The sequence below is a fragment of the Microcaecilia unicolor genome, chromosome 10, assembly GCF_901765095.1.
Source record: "Microcaecilia unicolor chromosome 10, aMicUni1.1, whole genome shotgun sequence".
NCBI classification, from domain to species: domain Eukaryota; kingdom Metazoa; phylum Chordata; class Amphibia; order Gymnophiona; family Siphonopidae; genus Microcaecilia; species Microcaecilia unicolor.
The window spans coordinates 193,930,687-193,955,490 of record NC_044040.1 but is presented as its reverse complement, the minus strand read 5'-3'; the positions used below and the strand labels follow the sequence as shown (position 1 = coordinate 193,955,490).

The window sequence follows — 24,804 nt, the reverse complement described above, 5'->3', positions numbered from 1 at the left end:
TTTGAGATACTCCTTTGCAGATGAAGGAAGATATGCATTGTAAAAGATGTGATTCTAAAAGTATTAAGGACCAGATAAACTATAAATTCTGGTATATCCTATTTTATGCTTATCAAAAAACAATTTCCATTACGTAGCTTGCCACTATTCCAGAACATATGGGATAGTTATGTAACAGCTCAGTTTTTGGTTCTTTATCTCCACCTGCTGGTTGATGGACGCATCTCTCTTGGCATTCAGTCTAGTTCCTGTGTGTGTGTGTGTGTCAGCCTCTGGTTCTGAATGATTTGCTCCTGGTCCCCAGTTGAGCTTTGTGGGTGGCTAGAGACGTGTCTAGAGGTCTTAAGATCCCTGTCTTTGGTGTCCCTCAAGTTTACTTCTCCCCTCCCTTCACCTCTCCCCTGTTTCCTATGGAACTGTCCTTTTCCAGCACAGCAACCTTAAATTAAAAAAAAAGAAAAGAGGTTTGTTGAAGAGCGTGGGACAGAGTATCAGTCCGATTCTTTCTCATGTGGGCTAAGACTTGTGGAGACTGTGAGCTTGGGGGGAGCAGCCAGCAGCAGTAAATCTGACTAAAGTTTGTCTCAAAACTGCTTGGAGGGCTGCAAGTTCTACTAGGTGCAGGGGAGGGATACTGACTTGCCATTTGGGACTACATTGTGTTGTGCATGTTCCAGTCGGGGTGAATGACGACTCCTGCGGAGGCAGTTAAGTGGTTTTCCCCACTGTGGTACTCAATGGCTGGCGGGGTATTGCAGTTCATGCAAACCAGGAATCCTGTGGGATGTGGGGGAAATGGTTGGTGGAGAGGACAGACGAGAAATGCTGGACATGGGTGGTGGGGAGGGGAAAATGCTGGACATGAATGCAAGGGATGTGAGAGAGGAGAAATGCTGGACATGGAGGGGAGGAAAAAGAAAAGAAGATGCACATGGATGGTGATGAGCAAAAGGGAAGAGAGGAGAAAAACTGCACATGGATGGAGAAAATAGGCAAAAGCTGGATCCACGTTATACCTCCTCCAGTCAATTCCACGGAGGAGGACCCAGCTTTTACTTATGGATGTAGGGCAAGAAATGAAGAAGAAAGGAGGAAAGTAAAGAAATAAATGGAGAGCCCTGGAAACGGAGTTAAGAGAACAGATAGAGAGCAGCAGAATCAGAGACTGGGACCAATATGGATAGAAAAACAAAGTCACCAGACAACAAAGGTAGAAAAGATCAACACGAACATACCTAAATCTCCACCACCCAAGCTGCAAAGGATTAAAATACAAATCAACCTATGCATCCAGCTTCTCCTACATAAGCACACAACTATGGAACGCACTACCATACGCCGTGAAAACAACATATGACCACCTAAACTTCAAAAAACTCCTAAAAACTGACCTGTTCAAAAAGGCATACCCCAACGATCCAACTTAAATGCCTTAACCCTGCAACACAGCAAAATAAAAGCTCGTACTGGACATAAAGTAACTCTTCCTTCTTATGATTCCCAATGTGTCTGTCACACATGAACTTTACCATAACCTCACTCTGTATTTGTTCATATCGGTACTGGCGATCGTCTCTACAGTACTATGTAAGCCACATTGAGCCTGCAAATAGGTGGGAAAATGTGGGATACAAATGCAACAAATAAATAAAATTTTATTTTCATTTTAGTGTTTGGAATATGTCCAATTTGAGAATTGACATCTGCTGTCTTATTTTGCACTGGGTATGCTGGAGCTGTAACAGCTTACAGAAATTATTTATGATGAAAATAAAGTACAAGTTATTTTTTTCTCCTATACTGGTATAATATTTTCAGTGATGCCTGTTTATATGCACCATGGCTGGTATAAGGGGTGTGGTTAATGTGGGTGTGGCTATCATGGGGTGGAGCCATAGGTGGTGACCCACTCATAATGAGTACTAGTACCTTTTTTTGTACAAAAAAAGCATTGCAACTATCCTACAGGTTCTGGAATAATGGGAATGGGTAATGGGTAGAAAATTAACAGGTAAGACCTAATTTCTTCTTAATGAACTCTCAGAATGACAAGTTGTTTCTCTAATTTGAAATACCCATTATGACAGTGCAGTTGTTAAGAAGATAAATTTAAAAGTTTTGCTTTGAAGGAAGTTTCTACTGACCATTAGAAGTATTTGAAAAAGTACTTCACAAGTAAGGTGGATTAAAAAGTACCTTGCTGTAGATTAAATAGCAGCAACTGACAAGCGTTCTTACAAAGAGAGCAGTGGTAGCAGTTGATGATTTAGAAAAGATTTTGCTCTGTTAGATTATGTGGGAACAACCTTTTCTAAATCAGATATGTGGATAACATTGATAGTCAAGGACACTAAAGCCCTTTGAAATTGACATAATCTTAGATTCATCTTATCAGTCATACAGTATTTGGAATATAATCTGGCAATGTTCTGTTAGGAGGTTTCCTCAAAAGGTACCTAGAAATAAGGGCCAGCAAGCAAGTTGTAGGTAGTATATTTTTTACTGGACTAGTATATAAGGCATGTGGCAAGATTTAAAGAGTTATTCTTCCTTCTCAAAGCTAATCACAAATGTGTTAAGTTTGGTTTCAACACCCGCCCCCGCCCCCCCCCCCCCCCCCCCCCCCAAACCCTAGCATTTAGTTTGTTGGTATTTTTTCCTCCGTGGCCAAGTAGATTTTAATCCATAGAAAATAAAGAACATTTTTGGAAACATATAGAGGGGCATAATCGAACGAAAACGTCTATCTCCATGGGCGTTTATCTCCGAGAACGGGTCCGTGAAGGGGCGGACCGAACCGTATTTTTGAAAAAAATAGACGTCCATGTTTTATTCGACAATTTGTGAGCTGGGCGTTTTTGTTTTTCAGTGATAATGGAAAATGAAAGCGCCCAGCTCAAAAACGAATAAATCCAAGGCATTTGTTCGTGGGAGGGGCCAGGAGTCGTAGTGCACTGGTCCCCCTCACATACCAGGACACCAACCGGGCACCCTAGGGGGCACTTTTACAAAAACAAAAAAAAAAGGTAAAAGAGCTCCCAGGTGCATAGCACCCTTCCCTTGTGTGTTGAGCCCCTCAAAACCCACTGCCCACAAGTCTACACCATTACTATAGCCCTAAGGGGTGAAGGGGGGCACCTACATGTGGGTACAGTGGGTTTGGGGGGGTTGGATGACTAAGCATTAAGCAGCACAATTGTAACAGGTAGGGGGGGATGGGCCTGGGTCCACCTGCATGAAGTCCACTGCACCCCCTAACAACTGCTCCAGGGACCTGCATACTGCTGCCAGGGAGGTGGGTATGACATTTGAGGGTGAAAATAAAAAGTTGTGAAACATCATTTTTTTGTGGTGGGAGGGGGTTAGTGACCACTGGGGGAGTCAGGGGAGGTCATCCCCGATTCCCTCTGGTGGTCATCTGGTCATTTAGGGCACTTTTTGGGGCCTTAGTCGTGAAAAAACAGGGTCCAGGAAAAGTGCCCTAAATTCTAGCTACAAACGCATACTTTTTTTCCATTATCGGCGAAAGGCGCCCATCTCTGTTCGGGTGATAACCATGCCCCAGTCCCGCCTTCACCACGCCTCTGACACGCCCCCGTCAACTTTGTACGCTTCCGCGATGGAGTGCAGTTGAAAACGTCCAAGTTCGGCTTTCGATTATACCGCGTTATTCGTTTTTGTGAGATAAACGCCTATCTCCCGATTTAGGTCGCAATATAGGCATTTTTGTCTTTCGATTATAAGCTGGACAGTATGTGATGGAAAAAGCTCCGGAGCATGTGTTTATAGCTTAATATTTGAGTTATGAGATCTTGTGTTTCAAGTTGAAAAAGAAAGCATCAATATGTTTTCATTGTCAGAAAACGATTTGAGATCTTGCTTACATTTATTATGCATTTTAGGCGATCAAATGGCTGTCACTGGAAATCTGGACAAGCAGCCAGTGTGAGTAATCAAACTCAAGCACGAATACAAAATAAGGAAAATTCTGGGAAGGTAAGGGAATATGCAGTGTGTTAGAAAGCGTGCTGATATTCAAGGTTTATGCATTAATCTAATCCTTTGAGATTTAAATTTATTTTTAAACTGCATGCATTGTTTTGGTAACAATGTTACAGTATTAAGTATTCTTGTTATTGCATATACATTTTCCTTTTTTGTTGGAATACGAACAGAATGAAATGCATAATGGCTAGACGCAGAATAGCATATATGAAAGTAATGCACACAGCCGCTCAGGTTTAAGAGTGTCAGAAATGTTTAAAATAAATAACAGTACAGTACTGTAAAAAAAGAAAAAATATAGATAATATTTGTTTCTGAATAAACAAAATGTTTGCCCTATTTTCTTAGAATTTTGCTGAGATTGGAATCTGCTATTCTGGTAAAATAAATGTAAATGCAGGTTCAAAATAAAAATGGTTAATTATAGAAATAGAAATAAAAATAAGAGGTAAGGTACAAATATGGTGTTGAGTTATATCATAGTAGTTACATTACATCTTAATTGTCCAAGTGAAATTTAACAAGAAACATTCAAGCGTCCTTAACATCCCAGCCACACCAGTCTGGAGAAGTAGGATATCCTATGAGCATATGCAGGTAGACAGCTGAAATTTTCATTGGTATCTTTGGGATATAGGCTGGTGCTGTTTGGGAATTTTCTAGCGTTTCTCTACTGGAGTAGATAAGGGTATTTTAGGCTGGTGCTAGTCCTAGGCTTAGCTGTCTGGTGCACAGGTCCTTTAGCCTGTGGAACCTTCTACCATGTATTTATAATTTGGGCAGTTCTTTCCAGTGTGCAGCACTTTGCAGTTTTGACATTAAATTATCATCTGCCATCTGGATGCCCAGTCCTCCAGCCTCCCAAGACAGTCCGCATGCAATTTAAAAACTTCTTCAACTTGTTTTGTGATGTGCAGATTTGATCATTTCACTTGCCATTCCCATTTCCACCATTCATACACCTCCCAATACAAATGCATATACAGTCTGTTTTTGCTATCCGCATGTTTGGTACTCACGGATGTGCTTATTCATGCAAAATAAAGAATAACCCATTTTAGCTATTCACGGGCATTTTCACTTATTCACGGCCGTGAACAGTGTAGTGGAAGTGAAAGTGTGTTCCCATGAGGATGAAGATATTCTTAGAGCTGTCTGTGAGTATTATTACACCAAGACTGTATATGCTTTACCTTTATTTATAAAAAGTGTATAAAATACATTTATAAAATGCACAATATAATAAGTAAGCTGTTCTTTGCAAGAAGTGTACAGAAAATGATGAGTTTATTCTGTAAAGTGTACAGTGAACAGGGTTGCACAAGATCAGTGGTACCATATTCGCGTTTTCTAGGAACCTAACCCCAGTGAATAGCAAGAACAGACTGTAGCATTCCACCGTTTACCTTCCTCCATTTAGAGACATGGCCATTAACTCTATTTTCTATCTTTTAACCTGTTCCCAGTCTGCCATAGAACATCGCCTCTTATCTCGTGACTTTTTAATTTTCTCAGGAGTCTCATGAGGGACTTTGTCAAAAGCTTTCTGAAAATCTTGATAACACTACATCAGTGAAAAGGAAATATTGTTACAAGGCAATTGCTGCCATAGATAATTAATAGTACAGTAGTAAATGAGGAACTATCCCCTTGAAAGATTTTATGTATTTTCAATGCAGGCTTCTTCAGGAAGGATCAGACTGAAGATATTCAGAGACCATGTGCAAGGTAAATTAGTGTTTTTTTTCACTCTATTTCCTTATAGTTTATAACTTAACATATTTTGTTTTGCTGAAGACATTTTTATTATATTGCTTTTGAGATGCACTTATTCTTGTGGTGAGTAGTTTCATAACAGTATACCTATGCCAAAATTCCAAAATAGTGTCTCTTTTGTAAAGGCAACTTAGGTGCCTTTGCACATTTTATAAACAAAAACAACTAAGGCACCTTGACTTTAAATGCTGGATATGTACAATGACAATGTAGGGTGTCTACTATACTTCACAGACCTCTTTATACTCCAGAGAAATAAAACACCGTTCAAGGGTTGGCCGATGAACCTCAGCTGTCTCCTTGTACACAGTGTATAGGTCTAGTCAGCATAGGGGTTCTCTTCCGACATGGCACATGTTTCACTGTATTGCTTTATCGAGGAAGCCCCCTAAATATCAGCCAACTAGACCTATACAATAACATTTCAAAGATGAGTATATTAAGAATATAGTAACATAGTGAGATGAAACATTGAAAACGTTTTTCATGATTATCAAGAGTGAGTAAAATTAAATTAACACGGGAAAGTGGTGGTGGCTAAAGAACCGGTGAGGATTGGAATATGTAAGTCACTGTGTATAAGGAGACTAAACACAGTGCGTTATCGCTGAGGTTCATCGGCCAACCCTTCAACGTTGTTTTATTTCTCTGGTGTATAAGGAGGTCTGTGAAGTATGGTAGACACCCTATATTGTTGTCCTGTTATAAAATATGCATGCCAGACTATCTGTAGTAATACACTATTTCTCACACACAGTTTACTTCCAACTCTCTTCCCTCTGCAGAACTTTAAGAACAAAAAAGGAAAAGGAGGGGTGTTTTGTTTTTGGCTGCCTTAACTTTATTCCCTTTCTGAGGAACTAAAGTAACTTAGTAAAAAAAAAAAAAAAAAAAGCAGACTAGAGCAGGGGATTAAATTTCAGTGTCAGCTTTCCCTACCTGGTCAGAACCTGAGGAAATCCAGGTTCTTTTTAATTTGGCTGTGGCGTGGATGGATGAGGGGGGGAGCCTCCTGGAACAGCAGCTGTATTTAGTCATGCTGAGTTTGGCATCCTACTGGCCAGCAGGCACTGTGGGGCTTATGGGAGTCAGTGTTTTAAGTATGGTCACTTGCTATTTCTCCACATGTGATGGCAGAGCTTCGGGGAGCTTTTGGGTGGATTAGGAAATCCCCTATAGCCACCTGCTTTAGAGTGGCAGTTTTCAGGAGATGCCTCTCTTCTGCCTTGGGTTTCTCAGTTTTTGGCAGGAATGGTGACTGTTTTGAAGTCAGACCACAGTTCCTTGATCAGGTGCTCCCTCGTTGCATCATGGGAGAGGTACCTGTAGGGGGGTGGGGTCCACTGGAGGGGGCCCATGTTAGTTTGGAGGCCATAGTTGTTTCAGTCACTCTTGAAGTGTCTTAGATAGGCTCTTATTGGTCAGCAGGCTCTTGCTTTGAATGGGTCCTATGTGTTTTATGGCCTTTTATTAGTGCCCAGGGTCCTATTTATGGACTTTATGCTCAGGGAAAGTGGCCTAGGTCATACAGATGTGGGTCTGGAGGCTGTTGTGCACTCTCTCTCCCTTTGTTGTGCCTGGATGTTAATGGGCTTTCCTTGGGAGATTCCTCACAGGAGTCGGTATAACTGTCACTAGTAGAAGGGGACAACTCCCCAGTAATCTGCTTGTTTCTTCAGGAGGAGTTGCCATCTTATTGATCAGGTTGTCTCCAACCTCATCTCTGTTTTCACAGCGACAGACCTCTGATTGGGATCCTATGTTGGAGGGTTGTGTTTGAGACTTGAGCAAGTCTGCTAAGGCTTTTCCTTTTCAGAGTCATGATGCAGATGGTCTTTGTGGAATGGGAAGTTCTAGATTTGGTCCTGAGGCCTCCAAGTTGTACCTTCTTCCCCAGGCACGCTTAGATTGTTGTTTTAGAGATCCTAAAGTGAATGACTTGACAGAGGTGGTGACCAAAAGAACCACTACTCCAGTAAGAGGGTCTGAGAACAGGAAGATGAACCTGCTCCTTAAATATGCCTTCAGTGCTGTGGCCCTTTGTGTCCAGATGGCTGGCTGTGGAGGCTCTGTAGTATGGGCCATGGTACACTGGGTTCAGCACTCCCAGTCTCACTGGAGGTAACTTCTGGAATCAGATGTGGCTTTTTTCCTGATGTATTTATGATTTGATTCACATTTGCTGTATGGGTTGATGCAAAGTTTGACTCTTAGTTTGCTTAAAGTACAAGTGGCAGTCTCTTGTTTGAGGGACAAGATTCTTAAATTCTCCATAGCATCCCAATCAGATGTATGCTATGTGTGTTTTTTTATTTTTAACAGGTAGTCAAATATTTGTCTTCCTATCAGAATGTCCTTACTACAGTATCTTAATTTGGCATTACCGGCCTTAGCGATACCTCTGTTTGAACCGCTCTGTTGGGCTTCCTTGAAGGATTTTTCTATCAAGATGGTAATACTGGTAGCAATCGGTTCATCTAGGAGGGTTTTGGAGTTGCAAGCCCTTTCATGTAGCTATGCTTAGCTGTCTTAATGTAAGAATAGCTATACTGGGTCAGATCAATGGCCATCTAGCCTAATATCCTGTTTCCAACAGTGGCCAATCCAAGTCACAAGTACCTGGCAGAAATCCAACTAGTAGCAACATTGTATACTATCAAACCCAGGGCGAGCAGTGGCTTTCCCATGTTGTCTCAATAGCAGACTATGGACACTTCCTCCAGGAAATTGCCCTAACCTTTTTAAAATCCAGATAAGCTAATTGCTGTTACCACATCCTCCGGCAATGAATTCCAAAGCTTAACTATTCTCTGAGTGAAGAAAATATTTTCTCCTATTTGTATTAAAAGTGTTTCCTTGTGACTTCATTGAGTGTCTCTTCGTCTTTATACTTTTTGAAAGAGTGAAAAACCGATTCACTTCTACTCTTTCTACACCGCTCAGGATTTTGTAGACCTCAGTCATATCTCCCTTCAGCCATCTCTTTTCCAAGCTGAAGAGCCCTAACCTCTTTAGCCTTTCCTCGTATGAGAGAAGTTCCATCCCCTTTATCATTTTGGTCGCTCTTCTTTGAACCATTTCTAACTGCACTGTATCTTTTTTGAGATAACGGTGACCAGAACTGAATGCAGTACTCAAGGTGAGTTCGCATCACGGAGTGATACAGAGGCATTTTTGGATGCTGCTGCCGCCACACACTAGACAGATTATTTCAGCATATTGTCTACAACGATACCTAGATCTTTTTCTTGGGTGCAGACCCCCAAGGGTGGACCCTTGCATCAGGTAACTATATGATTCGGATTATTCTTCCCAATTTGCATCACTTTGCATTTGTCCACATTAAATTTCATCTGCCATTTGGATTCTGAGCCTTCCAATTTCTTAAGGTTTTCCTGCAATTTTTCACAGTCCCACATATGTGTTAACCTTGAATAGTTTGTCATCTGCAAATTTAATCACCTCACTTGTTCCAATTTCTAGATCATTTATAAATAAGTTAAATAGTACCAAGCACAGTACAGATCTGTGCGGCACTCCACTATTCACCCATTGAGAGAAACGGCCATTTAACCCCTATCCTTTGTTTTCTGTCCAATAACTAAATCTTAATCCACAACAGAACATTGCCTCCTATCCCATGACTCTTTAATTGGCTCACCATTATGTACATGTTTATTCACACCTTCAAAGAAATGAAGCAAATTGGTGAGGCGAGACTTCCCTTGGCTGAATCCATGTTCCATTAAACCATGTTTATCTGTGTTCCATAATGTTATTCTTTATAATAGTTTCCACTATTTTACCTGGCAGTGACTTCCGACTTGCTGTTCTGTAATTTCCCGGATCACCTTTGGAACACTTTTTTAAAACTGGCGTTATATTGGCCACCCTTCAGTCTTCAGGTATTACTGAAGATTTTAATGGCAGGTTAAGGATTACTAACAGCAGAGCAGCAGTTTCATGTTTGAGTTCTGTCAGTACCCTTGGATATATGCCATCCAGTCCCGGTGATTTACTATTCTTACAATCAGATCTCTTACATATTCTTCCATAAAGACTGAAGCAAAGAATTCATTGTCTGTCCGCTATGGCGTTGTCCGCCCTGAGTGTCCCATTTGCTCCTTCATAATCTAACAGTACCATGGATTCTTTCACAGGCTTTCTGCTTTTGATGTACTTAAAAAAGTTATTACTGTGAGTTTTTGCCTTTGCGGCAAGTTTCTCTTCATATTCTCTTCTTTATCAGTGCTTTGCATCTAACTTGCTAGTGCTTATGTTGCTTCTTATTTTCTTCATTTGTGTCCTTTTTCCATTCTTTAAAGGATGTTCTTTCAGCTAAAATAGCCTCTTTCACTTCTCCTTTTAACCATGGGTGTTCTTCGTGGATTTGTATAGTTTGTACTTTGTACCAAAGGTAGTATATCTGTTTCTGTGAATCAAGTGGTTTCTCTTCTTTCCTTCCAGAAGATTTTGAAGCAAGGTCGGGTATGACTCTGCATAAGCCAGTCATTTGTGTGGCTCTCATGTATTATCTGGAGGTTACTAATTGCTTTTTGGAATACAGGAAGCCAATGCTAAACCAGTCAAGATTAGTGGGATATATCAAAGTCTTTTTCTCAGGGTGTGGGAAGACACAGCCCCCTCCAAATGGTCCACTATCACTTCTGGCCCAGATATCAACCATACATGAAAGAATGAAGAAAAGACCAAGTTGCTGCTCTACAAATATCCCCCAGAATCACTACTCAGGCTTCTGTCCAACAAGCTGCATGAGCTTTTGTTGAATGGAGACATTGTGGAAATACCTTCTGGTTAAGAAAATACGCTGCTTCAATTGCTGCCAGCAACACCTTAGAGGCTGCCTGCCCTTTTACATATGGACCATGTATCATGAATTTATGTAACCCACTAAATTGAAGTTGGGGATATAAATCCCTGGCGTATAGCATAGAAGGACAGATTTACTCTTATCTGACAATTTCCTTGAGCCCTGTTATAGCAGTCCAAGACCCACACTGGAAGAGTGAAGGATTCAAGATATCCTTTGGCCTCTGCCTATCACTAAATTATAGTTGAAACTATAGTTGTTCTGCAGAGGTTTCCTGGAAGGGGATGATTGTTTTGTTGTCAAATATTTTCAACTGTTTTGTTTCTACTGTTGATAGGTTTTGCATTACCATACTGACAGGTTCCTGACTGCACCACCACTTTTTACCAGTGATGTTACTAGAATCTTCAACTTCTGTGTCTCCCATCTTCTGGCAAAGGGACATAATCCACTAGTTGGGGCTGGTTGTAGGACACGAGGAAAGGAAATTATCATATAAGAATAAATTTCCCTGTAAAGTCAATCCCCTGGAGTCTAAATTACTGGTTTTTAATCCATTCCATTTTTAATCTAGTAACCTACTCCAGGATTCACTTATACAGTGGTCTACAAAGTCAAAAAAAAAAAAAATGAGGGGGGAAGGGACAAAGAACTCGGGAATACACAAAAGGTTAACTATATTACAATAGATTCCAATAAATACAAAAGTTTACAAATGAAAAATTAATGTATGTAAAACACATTAGAAGAGAAGGGAGTGAGAACACAACACTAGTGAAGCTGCTTCAACAAGGAAATAACTACAATCCAGCCAAAAAATTTAATCTGAACTATGGGGGAAAGCCTGGGAAAAATGAGTTTTGAGTATAGCCTTTAACTTCTTGAGTGAAGGCTCCAACCTAAGGGCGAGAGGAATGGAGTTTCACAGGGTAGAGGCAAGAACATTGAAAGTAGAAGATTTGGCAAAGTGAGACTGGATTTCAGGTTGATAGATTGAACGAACCCTGCACAGTGGAGTATAGGGAGTCAAATGACTCAGAAGAAAATATGGCGAACTAGTCTGCATAATGTGGTGGGCCAAAAATAGGGATTGGAAGGTTATATGAAAAGAATTAGGGAGCCAGTGTTCTACCACAAAAAGCAAGATAACTTGTAATTTTTTGCACCATATATTTCCGAAGTGTTTTGAACAATCTGTAATCTCTGTAGAAATTGGGATAGACCACTAAGAAGGGAATTACAATAATTGATTCTAGAAATCACTAAAGAGTGAACAAAGGGACGAAGTGTCAAACAGTGAGCTTGCTGAAGCATACGGAATGACTTCTGCACTAAAGTAGGAATATGAGTGTCCACGGAGGTGCATGCAAGCTCATACGTCCTTATCATGGTAGAATGGTACATACAAGTGGGTTATGCTCCTCGACCAGCAGATGGAGGCAGAGAACTTTAAATTTTAGTGATGTCATCAGTATGAGGAGTTTTCTGTTGTCAGTTTATCAGGGTCAAAGGGCAACACTGTTGTTCTTCAGAGGTTCGTCAGGTGGTTGTTTACTATCGGGAATGGGTGTTGCTGTGCCAGCAGTGCAGGGATAGCTGCCTTCTCTTCTCTGGTGCTGTTTCGGTGGGGCTTCCATTAGTTCTGTCCATTTTGGCAGGATTATTTTTTGCATCTGCAGCATATGGCCTGGGCATATTTCCTTTTGGTTCTAGAAACTGACTCGGATGAGGTGCATTTCAGGGTTTCAGATCCTTTGGGTCAGAGTCCTTATTGGTGGTACTGCAGATTCGAAGTCCCAGGATCCAGTCCCACATGATCCTGTTTTGGAAGCCTCTTACTATTCCATTAATTGTTTTGGTGAACAGAGTAGTCATGGTAAGTCCTTCTTGTTTTAATCACAGATAAGGGTTGGTTGTAGCCTGGTTCATTACTTTGGATGTGAGCACAGAGGATTTTCCTTAATCCATGTTTTCCCTTAGCATCCCTCTGGACCGTCCCAGAAAAATGCTGATGGGTTCTGCATTCCTTCCAGCAGGTGGAGACCGAGAATTCTGACTCTTGTGAGAACCAGTAAGAGCCCTAGCTAGCTATAGTAAGATCCAGTAGTCTCCAGCAGGTGGAAGGTGGTGAGCCCTTCAGTCTCTTAACTCTTACTTAATATTTCACTATTTTCTACCATATTGTTTCTGCTATGTGTTCTTCTGTGCAACGTTTACAAAAAAAAAGCAAGCTTTATAACAGAGGCTGAGGCCTGTGGGAGTTCTCTATAGCCTCGGGGTGCTACACTCAGGTGGCTGAGTCACTCCTCCCACAACTTCCTCTCAACTTATTGACTTGATGCTCTTTGTAAAAAAAAAAAAAAAACCAACAAAAAAACCCAACAACAACAAAAAAACACACTAACCCCCTTCGAGGGAAGGAGCAGGAGCTCAGTTTTCAGGTTTGCCATATCTTTTATTGCAGCAGTAATTAGTTCTTTTTTGGAGCCATTTTTTTCTTGTGTTTAAAAAAGGGCATGCTCTAAAATCATGGCGAAGTTGTGGCGATGTGTACTATGCCAGTGCAAGGGGCATCTGGCATTTCAGATTTGGTCTGCTAAGGAGGTTCTGCCTACCTTTTCAAAGTCGGGACTGGTATCGGGAGCCGTGTTTCCTCCTCCAGCACAAACAGCTGTTCAGTCTCTGGCTCCAATTTTGGTGGGAAGCGCCACCATTTTGCAGCCACAGTCCTCAACTTCAGACCTCTCATCTGTACTACTACTACTACTTAACATTTCTAGAGCGCTACTAGGGTTATGCAGCGCTGTACAAAATAAACAAAGAAGGACGGTCCCTGCTCAAAGGAGCTTACAATCTAAAGAACGAAATGTCAAGTCGGGCAGTCTAGATTTCCTGGGTAGAGGTGTAGAGGTTAGGTGCCGAAGGCGACGTTGAAGAGGTGGGCTTTAAGCAGAGATTTGAAGATGGGCAGGGAGGGGGCCTGGCGTATGGCCTCGGGGAGTTTGTTCCACGCGTTGGGTGAGGCGAGACAAAGGGCGGAGCCTGGAGTTGGCGGTGGTGGAGAAGGGTACTGAAAGGAGGGATTTGTCTTGAGAGTGGAGGTTACGGGTAGGAACGTAAGGGGAGATGAGGGTTGAGAGGTAAGGAGGGGCTGCAGATCGAGTACATTTGTAGGTTAGTAGCAGAAGCTTGAATTGAATGCGGTACCTGATCGGAAGCCAATGAAGTGACTTGAGGAGAGGGGTGATATGAGTGTATCGGTTCGGGCGGAAGATAAGACGTGCAGCAGAGTTCTGAACGGACTGAAGGGGGGATAGGTGGCTAAGTGGGAGACCAGTGAGGAGTAGGTTGCAGTAGTCAAGGCGAGAGGTAACGAGAGCGTGGATGAGAGTTCGGGTGGTGTGCTCAGAGAGGAAAGGGCGGATTTTGCTAATGTTATAGAGGAAGAAGCGACAGGTCTTGGCTATCTGTTGGATATGCGCAGAGAAGGAGAGGGAGGAGTCGAAGATGACACCGAGGTTGCGGGCAGATGAGACGGGGACGATGAGGGTGTTATCAACCGAAATAAAGAGTGGAGGTAGAGGGGAAGTGGGTTTGGGAGGGAAGACAAGAAGTTCGGTCTTGGCCATGTTCAGTTTCAGGTGGCGGTTGGACATCCATGCAGCAATGTCGGATAAGCAGGCCGATACTTTGGCCTGAGTTTCCGCACTGATGTCAGGTGTGGAGAGATAAAGCTGGGTGTCGTCAGCATAGAGATGATACTGGAAACCATGAGACGAGATCAGGGAGCCCAGGGAAGAAGTGTAGATAGAGAAAAGAAGGGGTCCAAGGACAGAACCCTGAGGGACTCCAACAGAGAGCGGGATAGGGGTGGAGGAAGAACCATGAGAGTGTACTCTGAAGGTACGATGGGAGAGATAAGAGGAGAACCAGGAGATGACAGAGCCCTGGAACCCAAAAGAGGACAGTGTGTCAAGAAGTAAGTTGTGTTTGACAGTGTCAAAAGCGGCAGATAGGTCGAGGAGAATGAGGATGGAGTAATGACCTTTGGATTTGGCGAGGAACAGGTCATTACAGACTTTGGATAATGCCGTTTCTGTCGAGTGAAGTGGGCGAAAGCCAGATTGAAGCGGATCGAGGATGGTATGAGAGGCGAGAAGATCAATGCAACTGCTGTGAACGGCGCGTTCAAGTATTTTGGAGAGGAAGGGTAGGAGGGAGATGGGGCGGTAGTTGGAGGGACAAGTAGGGTCAAGTGAAGGTTTTTTGAGGAGAGGTGCGACAACAGCATGCTTGAAGGTGTCAGGGACAGTTGCGGTGGAGAGAGAGAGGTTGAGGATATGACAGATGGGAAGGGTGATAGTTGGAGAGATGGTGGTAAGTAAGTTGGTGGGGATGGGGTCTGAGGAACAGGTGGTGCATTTCGAGGAGGAGAGAAGATGGGCGGTTTCCTCTTTGGTGATATCAGGAAAAGAGGAGAAGGAGGCCTGGGTTGATTGGTTGAGGGAGTGGGAGATAGGATGAAGGGGAGGAGAAGGTTTAGTGGTGAATTCGAGGTTGATCTTCTGGACCTTGTCGCGGAAGTAGTCAGCCAGTGATTGAGGAGAGAGTGAAGGGGGGGGGGGGGTGGGAGCGGAGGGCACTTTGAGGAGGGAGTTGAGGGTGGCGAAGAGACGACGAGGGTTAGAGCTGAGGGAATTAGTCAAGTGAGTGTAGTAGTCCTGTTTGGCGAGGAATAGGGAGGACTGGAAGGAGGATAGCATGAATTTGTAGTGAATGAAGTTAGTATGGGTGCGAGATTTCCCTCATAGGCGTTCAGCCGATCGGGAGCAGGAGCGAAGGTAACGGGTGCAAGGGTTAAGCCAGGGCTGGGGATTAGTGCGCCTAGTGGGACGGGAAACAGACGGTGCAAGGGTGTCAAGGGTGGAGGAGAGAGTGGCATTGTAGTTGGAGACAGCCTTGTCGACGGACTCGGAGGACGTGATGGACGGGAGGAGGCCAGAGATACTAGCGGATAAGGTGGGGGGGTCAACTGCCTGGAGATTCCTGGAGGTAGTAGTTAGGGTTGGGCGGGACTGAGAGGGAGGGTGATGAAGTGTGAATGTGATCAGGTGATGGTCAGAAATGGGAAGAGCGGAGACGCAGAGATTAGAGGGCGTGCAGGTAGAAGAGAGGACGAGATCAAGACAGTGACCAGACTTGTGAGTAGGGGTGGTGGAGCTCAGTTGGAGGTTGAAGGAGGAGGTTAGGGTGAGGAATTGAGAAGTGTATGAGTCAGATGGGTTATCAGTGTGTATGTTGAAGTCACCAAGAATGAGGGATGGGGATGAGGGCTCGAGGAAAACGGAGAGCTAGGCATCGAAGTCAGTAAGGAAGGAAGGAAGGAAGAGAGGGACTTATCAGGGGGACGGTAGATGACTGCAACACGGAGTGGCAGCGGGTAGAATAGACGAATGGAATGGACTTCAAAGGATGAGAAGCAGTGAGACTGTGGTAGGAGGAGGGGTTGAAAACTGCAGGAGGGCGAAAGTAGTATGCCAACGCCGCCGCCACGGCTAGCTGTGCGGGGCGAATGGGAGAAAAGGTAGCCTCCGTGGCAAAGGGCTGCGACTGAGGCAGAGTTGTCGGGGTTGAGCCAGGTTTTGGTTAGGGCGAGCAGATGGAGGGAATGGGAGATGAAGAGATCATGGGTGAAGATAAGTTTGTTGCAGATTGAGTGGGCATTCCACAGGGCACACGAGAAGGGGAGGGAGGAAGGGGGGAGGAGGGGAATGGAGATGAGATTGGAGATATCGCGGGAACGTTTGCATAGATGAGACGAGGACGAGGACATGTGTGGTGGGCCTGGGTTGGGATTGATGTCTCCCGCAGATAGCAGGAGAAGGAGCAAGAGAGAGCGGAGAAGGGTGGGGGAGGTAGGGCGCCGAAGGCGGGATGCGCTGAGGAGGAATGGGGAAGGGTTCTTGGCAGGAAGGAGGTGTTGGAGGTTGAGAGCTAGGAAGGAGGAGGAGGACAGTAGGGATGGTGAGGTGGTGGGGGTTAGGGGTAGGTAGGGTATAGCAGTAGTGGGCAGGACGGGGGGGATGGGTAGTGAGTTCGTGTGGTAGACAGCGGAGGGAGGGGGAAGAGATTGGGGAGGGATAGGGCGAGAAATAGAATGTGAAAGGGGGCCATAGTAGTGAGAGAGGTACGGAGTGGGTGAGGAGGCAAGTTGGACAAGCTGGTGGGGTGGAGCAAGCTGGTGCAGATGGACTGGAAGCTGGATCAGGCGGGCTGGAGCAAGCAGGTTTAGGCGGGCTGGAGCAGCAGGAGCAGATGGCTGGAGAGCTGGATCAGGCTGACTGGAGCAAGCTGGATTAGGCGGGCTGGGATGGCAGGAGCAGGTGGCTGGAACGGCAGGAGCGGGTGGCTGGAACAAGCAGGAAGAGCTTGATCAGGCTGACTGGAGCAAGCAGGTTTAGGCCGCCTGGAGCAGCAGGAGCAGATGGCTGGAGAGCTGGATCAGGCTGAATGGAGCAAGCTGGAATAGGCGGGCTGGGACGGCAGGAGCAGGTGGCTGGAACAAGCAGGAAGAGCTGGATCTGACGGAGGCTGGAGCAGATGGACTGTAGCTCCACAACAGCCATTAGATTTGTCTTTAGTTCAGGGGACATCTCAGGGGACAGATATTCAAGGAGGTTTTCCTCCAGAATTTGTATTGCAAATGTATAAAGCCTTTTTAATTCACAAATCTAATCCTTCTACAGCTCTCCCTCCTGAGGAGTCAGGGGGTCTCAGGTTTTCTCTCAAACATCCTAGGGTTTCCTGGGCTGTAGATGAGGAAGCTGATTTTGGAGTGTGATCCTGAGATGCCTTTCCTAGAGGGATTTTGCTGTAGATGAGACAGGTTTTCTGAGGAAGCTGTTCCTGCAGATCCAGTCACAGGTTCTCTCATGCCTGGTGAAGATCCTTTCGTTGTAAGGATTTTTCATAAGGAGGATTTACAAGAGCTTATAGATTTGGACACTTCTACATTACATTTTGATGAAGAAACAGGTAATTCAACAGCATAAGTTGGATTTTTACTCAAGGACATTAGGAAGGCTGGTAAGACTTTTCCAGTGCACCAAGATATCAGAGACATTATTCAAACACAGTGGGATGTGCCGGATGCTCCTTTTCATCTTTCCAGGTCCATGATTCACTTATACTCAGTACCGGATCCAATTAAGGCTCTTCTTAAGCCTCCTGTATTTGCCATGGTTTTTGCGGTTACTAAGCGCAATGCTGTCTCTGTTGATGGAGGCACATCTCTGAAATATGTACAAGATAGGCATATGGAGTCTCTTTTAAAATCTTCGTTTGATGTCTCTGCTTTGGTAGTACAAGCAGCTATCTGTGGTTCTTTAGTAGGTAGAGTTTTTTTTAGGTGGTCCGAGAGAGTTTTAGATAGGTCTTCGGATGATTTCTCCTTAGTAGACATGGAGATGGCTAAAATAGACATGGCCTTAGCTTTCTTAGTGGATACCTTGAATGATTTGTTGAGAGCCTTTTCCAAATCTATGGCTTTTGAGTGTTGCAGCCCATCATTCGCTTTGGCTTTGAGGATGTTCAGCTGATGCGACTTCTAAGTCTAAGCTTAGTAAATTTCCCTTTTTGAGGTTATTTTCTTTTTGGGGACAAGTTGGATAAGTTAAAAGTCTAGGGGGTGCTAAAGTTCCTTGGTTGCCTGAGGATCATCCTAGGTCTGCTGGTCGTGGCCTTCTTTCTGGTAGAGGACGTGGCAGAAAATTTCATCGATTTTGACCAGGACGTGTAGCTACTGCTCAAAAGTCTCGCTATTTTCAGAGGCACCAGTTCTTTCTAAGTGCCTGATTCTGAAGTAGAGATGCAGGCTCTTCCTTCCAGTCTCCTGTTCGTCCGTCCCAATGAAGGTTTTAGGGCAAATCTCTTTTCCCAGTGGGAGCTCGGCTAGCTCAGTTTTATGGAAGGTGGGCCCAAATTACCTCTGATCAATGGGTCCTCAAGGTTATTTGTGACGGGTATGCCTTAGAATTTGCGCGGCTGCTGTCGGATGCTTTCCTAGAGTCTCCTTGTCGTTCTCAACTTAAAGGCAGGAGCAGTCAGGGTCACTCTGGAAAGTCTTCTTGTTTTACAGGCAGTCTGTCCTGTTCCTCCTTGAGACATAAGGACAGGTCACTATTCCATTTACATTGTAGTTCCCAAAAAAATAGGGGCACTTTCAATCAATTTTTTGATCTTAAGGCGGTCAACTAGCCACTCAAGGTCCCTAGTTTTCATATGGAAACTCTGCATTTGGTCATTGTGGCTGTTAGATCAGGACAGTTTCTTATGGCTTTAGATTTGACAGAGGCTTATCTGCATATCCTGATTAGTTTGTGGAGGAGTAGCCTAGTGATTAGTGCAGTGGACTTTGTTCCTGGGGAACTGAGTTCGATTCCCACTGCAGCTCCTTGTGACTCTGGGCAAGTCACTTAACCCTCCATTGCCCCTGGTACAAAATAAGTAGCTGAATATATGTAAACCGCTTTGAATGTAGTTGCAAAAACCTCAGAAAGGTGGTATATCAAGTCCCATTTCCCTACCCTTCATTTTGCAGTTTGGGGTCAGCATTTTCAGTTTAGAGCTCTTCCTTTTGGTCTTGCTATGGCTCCTCGTACCTTTACAAAGGTCATGGTGGTGGTTTCAACGGCTCTCAGGAAGGAGGGCATTCTGCTCCACCCTTACCTGGATGATTGGTTGATCAGAGCAAAATTGTATCAAGAAAATGTGCTAGCCACAGAACGAGTAGTTGTTTCTTCAACGGCTTGGTTGGGTAGTAAACCCTCTCAAGAGTTGCCTTGTGCCGTCTCAGACTCTTACTTAGTTAGGAGTTTCCTTTGACACTCTGCAAGGCCGAGTATTTTTGCCTCAGAACAGAATTGTTAAACTTCAGGATCAGGTACAGTCTGTTCTTTGCAAGTTCATGTGCAAGAGATTATCTTCAAGTCTTAGGATCTATGGCGGCAACAATCGAGGTAGTTCCTTGAGCCAGAGCACATATGAGGCCTCTCCAAAAGTCCCTCTTGTCCCGTTGGTCTACACAGACAGAGTATTTGACGGTCAAACTGATTCTCAGGACTTGAGAGCGGGGAAGTCTCTGTTGGTGGCTTCAGACACAAAATCTTGCCAAGAGAGTTCCTTTAGACACTCCTCAGTGGGTTATAGTGACGACAGATGCCAGTCTCAGAGGCTGGGGAACTCACTGTCTGGGACGCGTTGCTCAAGGTTTTTGGTCCCAGGACGAGGCATCCTACTTGATCAATCTTTTGGAAATGAGAGCAGTTCGTCTGGCCCTAGAAGCGTTCTGTCATCTACTCATCCACAGACTCGTGCAAGTTCTTTCAGACAATGCGATGGCAGTGGCGTACATCAATCGTCAAGGAAGAACGAGAAGTCATCTTCTGGAGCAGGAGGCAGCTCTTCTCATGTCTTGGATGGAGCTCTATCTCTCAGATCTGTTGGCCTCTCATGTAGTGGGGACATTGAATGTCCAGGCAGTCTTCCTCAGTCAGCGCACTCTAGACCCGGGAGAATGGGAGCTCAGTGCAACAGTTTTTCAGACGATTCTCAGTTGTTGGGGATTGCCAATCATGGATCTGATGGCTACAGCATACAACTTCAAGATTCCTCAATTCTTCAGTCATCAGAAGGATCTCAGAGCACAAGGAATAGATGCTTTTCTTCAGAAGTGGCCATCAGGCCTTCTTTAGGTGTTTCCTCCGTGGCCCCTCTTAAGGGGCAGTTCATTCAAAGGATAGAGAGACATGAGGGTCTGGTAATTCTGGTAGCACTCAGTTGGCCTCGCAGACCTTGGTATGCCGATCTAGTACGCCTCACATTCTGCTGTCCTCTCAAGCTTCCAGACTCTGTGGACCTTCTAGTTCAAGGGCCAGTAGCTCATCCAGATCCAGCTCAATTTTGTCTTGCAGCTTGTCTCTTGAAAGGGCGCAGTTAATTAAGAGAGGTTATTCCTCTAGTGTCATAGTTACGATGCTTTGCTCATGATGTCTTTCAACTTCTCTGAATTACATTCGCACTTGACGTATTTTTGAGGCTTGGTGTGCCAATTAATCTTTTTCTTCATTTCGTGCGTCTGTGGTCCAGATCTTAGATTTTTTACAGGAAGGTTTTGATACGGGTTGGCAATCGCTTCTGATTGTGACATTGTCTTGTTTTCGAGGTAGAATCAAAGGCAACTCTTTGGCTAGTCCTCCAGATGATCTTCATTTCCTTTGAGGAGCACTTCGTCCTCCATCTAGAGCAATTTTTCCTACTAGGGACCTCAATATAGTTCTCTTAGCCCTTACTAGGGCACCTTTTGAACCTTGGGTGACCTGCTCGCTGAAAGATTTAAAGCTTAAAGTAGTGTTTTTAGTTGCCATTGCCTCAGCTAGGCGAGTGTCAAGTTACAGGCGTTTTCCTGTAGGTCTCCTTTTTTGGAGTTTTCTAAGGGACAAGTAGTTTTGCGTCCTGTTTCTTCCTTTCTTCCTAAAGTTTTATCCAGGTTTCATTTGAACCAGTCAATAGTTTTACGGGTCCTAGGTTCATCTTCAGGGTCTGAAGAACCACGGATTTTGCGGAAGCTTGATGTCAAGAGAGTCCTTAAGCATTATTTGCGAACTATTGAGGATTTCAGACAATTGTCTTTTTCTGCTCATTGCAGGCACCCGCAAAGGTTTAGCGACATCTAAGCCTACTTTTTCAGGATGGCTAAAAGAAACGATTGCTGCTGCTTACCTTCTATCAGGAAAACCTATTCCAAAAGGAGTAAAAGCTCACTGTACTAGAGGACAAGCAGCATTGTGGGCTGAGCGCTTTTTAGTGCTGTCTGTGGACATATGTAAGGCAGCAATGTGATCTTCCTTGCATTCTTTTTCTAAGCATTACAGATTAGATGTACAATGTCGTCAGAATGCAGTTTTTGGAGCAAGGGTCCTTACAGTGGTATTATTAGAGTCCCTCCCTTAGGTGTACTGCTTTGTTACTTCCCATTAATATGTTTCTGGGCCAGTTTAGAGGGACGGTAAGGAAGGAGAAATTAGATCTTAACTGCTAATTTGCTTTCCTTTAGTCCCTCCTGACCCTCCCTGTGATAGGACTTCTTGGCCATTAGTTTCTGTCGGATACCTTAACAAAGATGTAATTTAGTATTGTATATTAGTTTCTTGGGTATTGAGCTGCTTTGAGCATTTGTAGCCTTAAAAAAAAATACACCCACTTACTTGCCTTAACCTCGGTCTTTACGAGGGTCGCATATATATCTATTTTCAAAGCCTGTAAGGCTTCATCTGTTGCCTATTTGGCTTTGCCAGTTGCACAGAAGTTACTTCCTTTCTTTTCTGCTTTATGCTAATACTGGATCTTACTATAGCTAGCTAGGGCTCTTATTGGCTCTTACAAGAGTCATAATTTTCAGTCTCCACCTGCTGGAAGGAATGCACAACCCATCAGTATTTTTCTGGGCTGGTCCGGAGGGACTAAAGGAAAGCAAATTAGCAGGTAAGATCTAATTTCTCCATATTGTAGTAGTAGCTCTTAGCTTGCTTGTCTTATCAGGGGAAGGTCTGGATGGCATTTCAGCTCATATGTTGAGAGCCTTGGTTGCCTTTTGCTGGGAAGTCAGCTTGTTTTTTTTTAATTTTATTTTATTTAGGAGCTTGTTTCAGAATAGTATTATGATCAATGCTTCCTGGGGTTAAGTGCTATATTTTCAAAGATCAAGCTAGTAGAATAAGCCAAGGTGGGTCTCGGTTAAGCCTGGTCTTTTCCTGCCTGGGACCTCAAAACTTTGGTACATCCCACTTGTCTGGACTGGTCTAGCAGGATAAGTAAGGAAAAGTGTTTTTACCTGAAAGTCTTCATCTTTCAACAGGTCTTGGACTAGGTCTAGTAGGAATAAAGGAAAATGTTCAAATATGAACAAATTTTACAGTTAATACATTTTGAATTGTATTTTTTGGACAATGGAATTCACAAAGATGTGAAGGCTTTTACAAAGGCATTGTATTGTTTTACACATCAGGCCTTTGCTTTATGATACTTTTCAAGTAATATTGTTTGGGAATTACAATCAGTGGGCCATACAATCACATTGTAATATGGAATTTAAAACCCTAGAATACATTTTTTTCATTTAACTTTGTCATTTTCTTTTTGTTTCACAGAAACAGTAAAGCAGTCAGTTATATCTAAAACATCAAAACCTGCTATGGGTGAAAGACCTAAAGGGAAGGGAAAAGCATGTGGGCAGTGCGAGACAAAAAGTGCTCTGCTGGTGAGTTTTCTGTGGGATGATGTTTGGGTTTAAAAAGCAGTAGAAATATGCATTATCCATACACTATAACAGTAAGGTAGTAGTATTTTAAGACCCATGACTTGACTTCAAATATTTGAAAATACTTGCTACTTTATGAAAATGAACCATGGACAGGGCTCATTAAATAGCACTCAGTGCTTACCTGTTAAGATTAAAAATTACTCTGCCTCAATTGCTACCTGTTAATTTGCTGTAGCTACTCACCCCTTTCCTTCCCTACAGGCTTTCATTTACCCTCCTATTCTTCCTGCAGCTACTACTACTTCTGCTATACTGTCTCTCCCCCACACCACATCATCCTTCTAAGCTATCGCAGTAATAAAAGAAAAAACTTTATTTATAATGCCCGACACGGCACCGTGTTTTGGCCAAGTGCCTACTTCAGGATCCTTTGTTTAGAGACGGTACCTAATATGAATGAATGGACTTGGTTGTGTTGAACACTTGGTGTATTGAAAAAGGCAGTCAATGTTGTGCATGGGTGAAACGCTGACATTCTGTGATCGCTGCTGAACAGGATATAGTGTCTGCACGGTGGTCAGTAGGGAAGTGTACTTATTTTTCTTTACTGTTGCAACTCTGAGCATTGTGTAACCTCTGTTAACCTTCACTTCCTCTTAATTATGGATCAGCTGAGTTCATCCTGTATTTTCTTACTGTTATATTTATTCAGCAGTTCTTGGCAGGAATGTGTACAGTCAAAATTTGGCTTATTTTCCAAATTTTTCACAGTTTTATTTTTTTGGTTTTTTTTTTCACACATTTGGTTTCTTTTAAATGGACATATTGAATTCACTATAAAGCTTTAAGCATGTAAATCAATTTGTATGTATATTGATTCATAGGTATACATGCATACAGGTTATTTGTATGCACAGATATTTTTTTTGGCACACAAAGAAGCCAAGTACACACTGACGAATGAATACGCTTAGTTTTCTGTTCCATTTCTCAAGTATACCCAGTTAATCAGGCTTTTAGTATATTTGCAACAAATATTATTCAGATGTTTGTATGCAGTTAATTTTCAAATCTTCTTAATTTGGGTACATTGAAAATCGTGCTTGTGACTTACTCCAGGACTAGATTTGAAAATCGTTGGTGTATATGGAAGTGTTTATAGTATTCATTACTTATCTTGTACTAAAAAGCAATGTAACAAATTAATAATGTGCGGCATATTGGTCTCTTGCTATACTATATTAGTTTGAGCTAGATAAGCTCTCGTCTATTTCTATTAAGATAGTAACACTGAAAAAATGTTTTAACAGCCATACAGCCAAAAACTGAAGAAGATGTCTGTAAAATTCATATCCATTTAAAAAAGCACCAAAGATGACATTGTTTAATGAGTGGAGTTGAACGGGTAGATGTGAAGCGTCTGTTTACGCTTTCCAAAAACACTAGGACTAGGGGGCACGCGATGAAGCTACAATGTAATAAATTTAAAACGAATCGGAGAAAACTTTTCTTCACTCAACGTGTAATCAAACTCAAATTCATTGCCAGAGAATGCGGTAAAGACGGTTAGCTTAGCGGAGTTTAAAAAAGGTTTGGACTGCTTCCTAAAGGAAAAGTCCCTTGACCATTATGAAATGGTATAATGTTTTGTACTTTTGGGGATTTTGCCAGATATTTGTGACCTGGATTGGCCACTGTTGGAAACAGGATGCTGGGCTTGATGGACCTTTGTTCTTTCCCAGTATGGCAATACTTATGTACTTATGTAAAGTTGCATACTTGTAGTAGGGTTTTCAGGATAAATCAGCCACACAAAAGTGGATGATGTTATTCAGTGTAGATGATATGGGAAACTGAAGAGGATTTTTTGAGT

General features: G+C 43.2%; 1 protein-coding gene across 4 annotated transcripts in view; it reads left to right on the top strand.

The window, feature by feature from the left end:
- The window catches only part of ZBBX (zinc finger B-box domain containing), a 182,708-nt gene that overhangs the window by 25,357 nt on the left and 132,547 nt on the right, over positions 1-24,804 (top strand). For all 4 annotated transcript variants that reach the window (XM_030217101.1, XM_030217100.1, XM_030217098.1 and 1 more), the window contains exons 4-6: positions 3,903-3,996; positions 5,685-5,733; positions 22,819-22,928. In XM_030217101.1, coding sequence (XP_030072961.1) covers positions 3,903-3,996; positions 5,685-5,733; positions 22,819-22,928 — 253 coding nt within the window. The remainder of the gene's footprint in view (positions 1-3,902; positions 3,997-5,684; positions 5,734-22,818; positions 22,929-24,804) is intronic.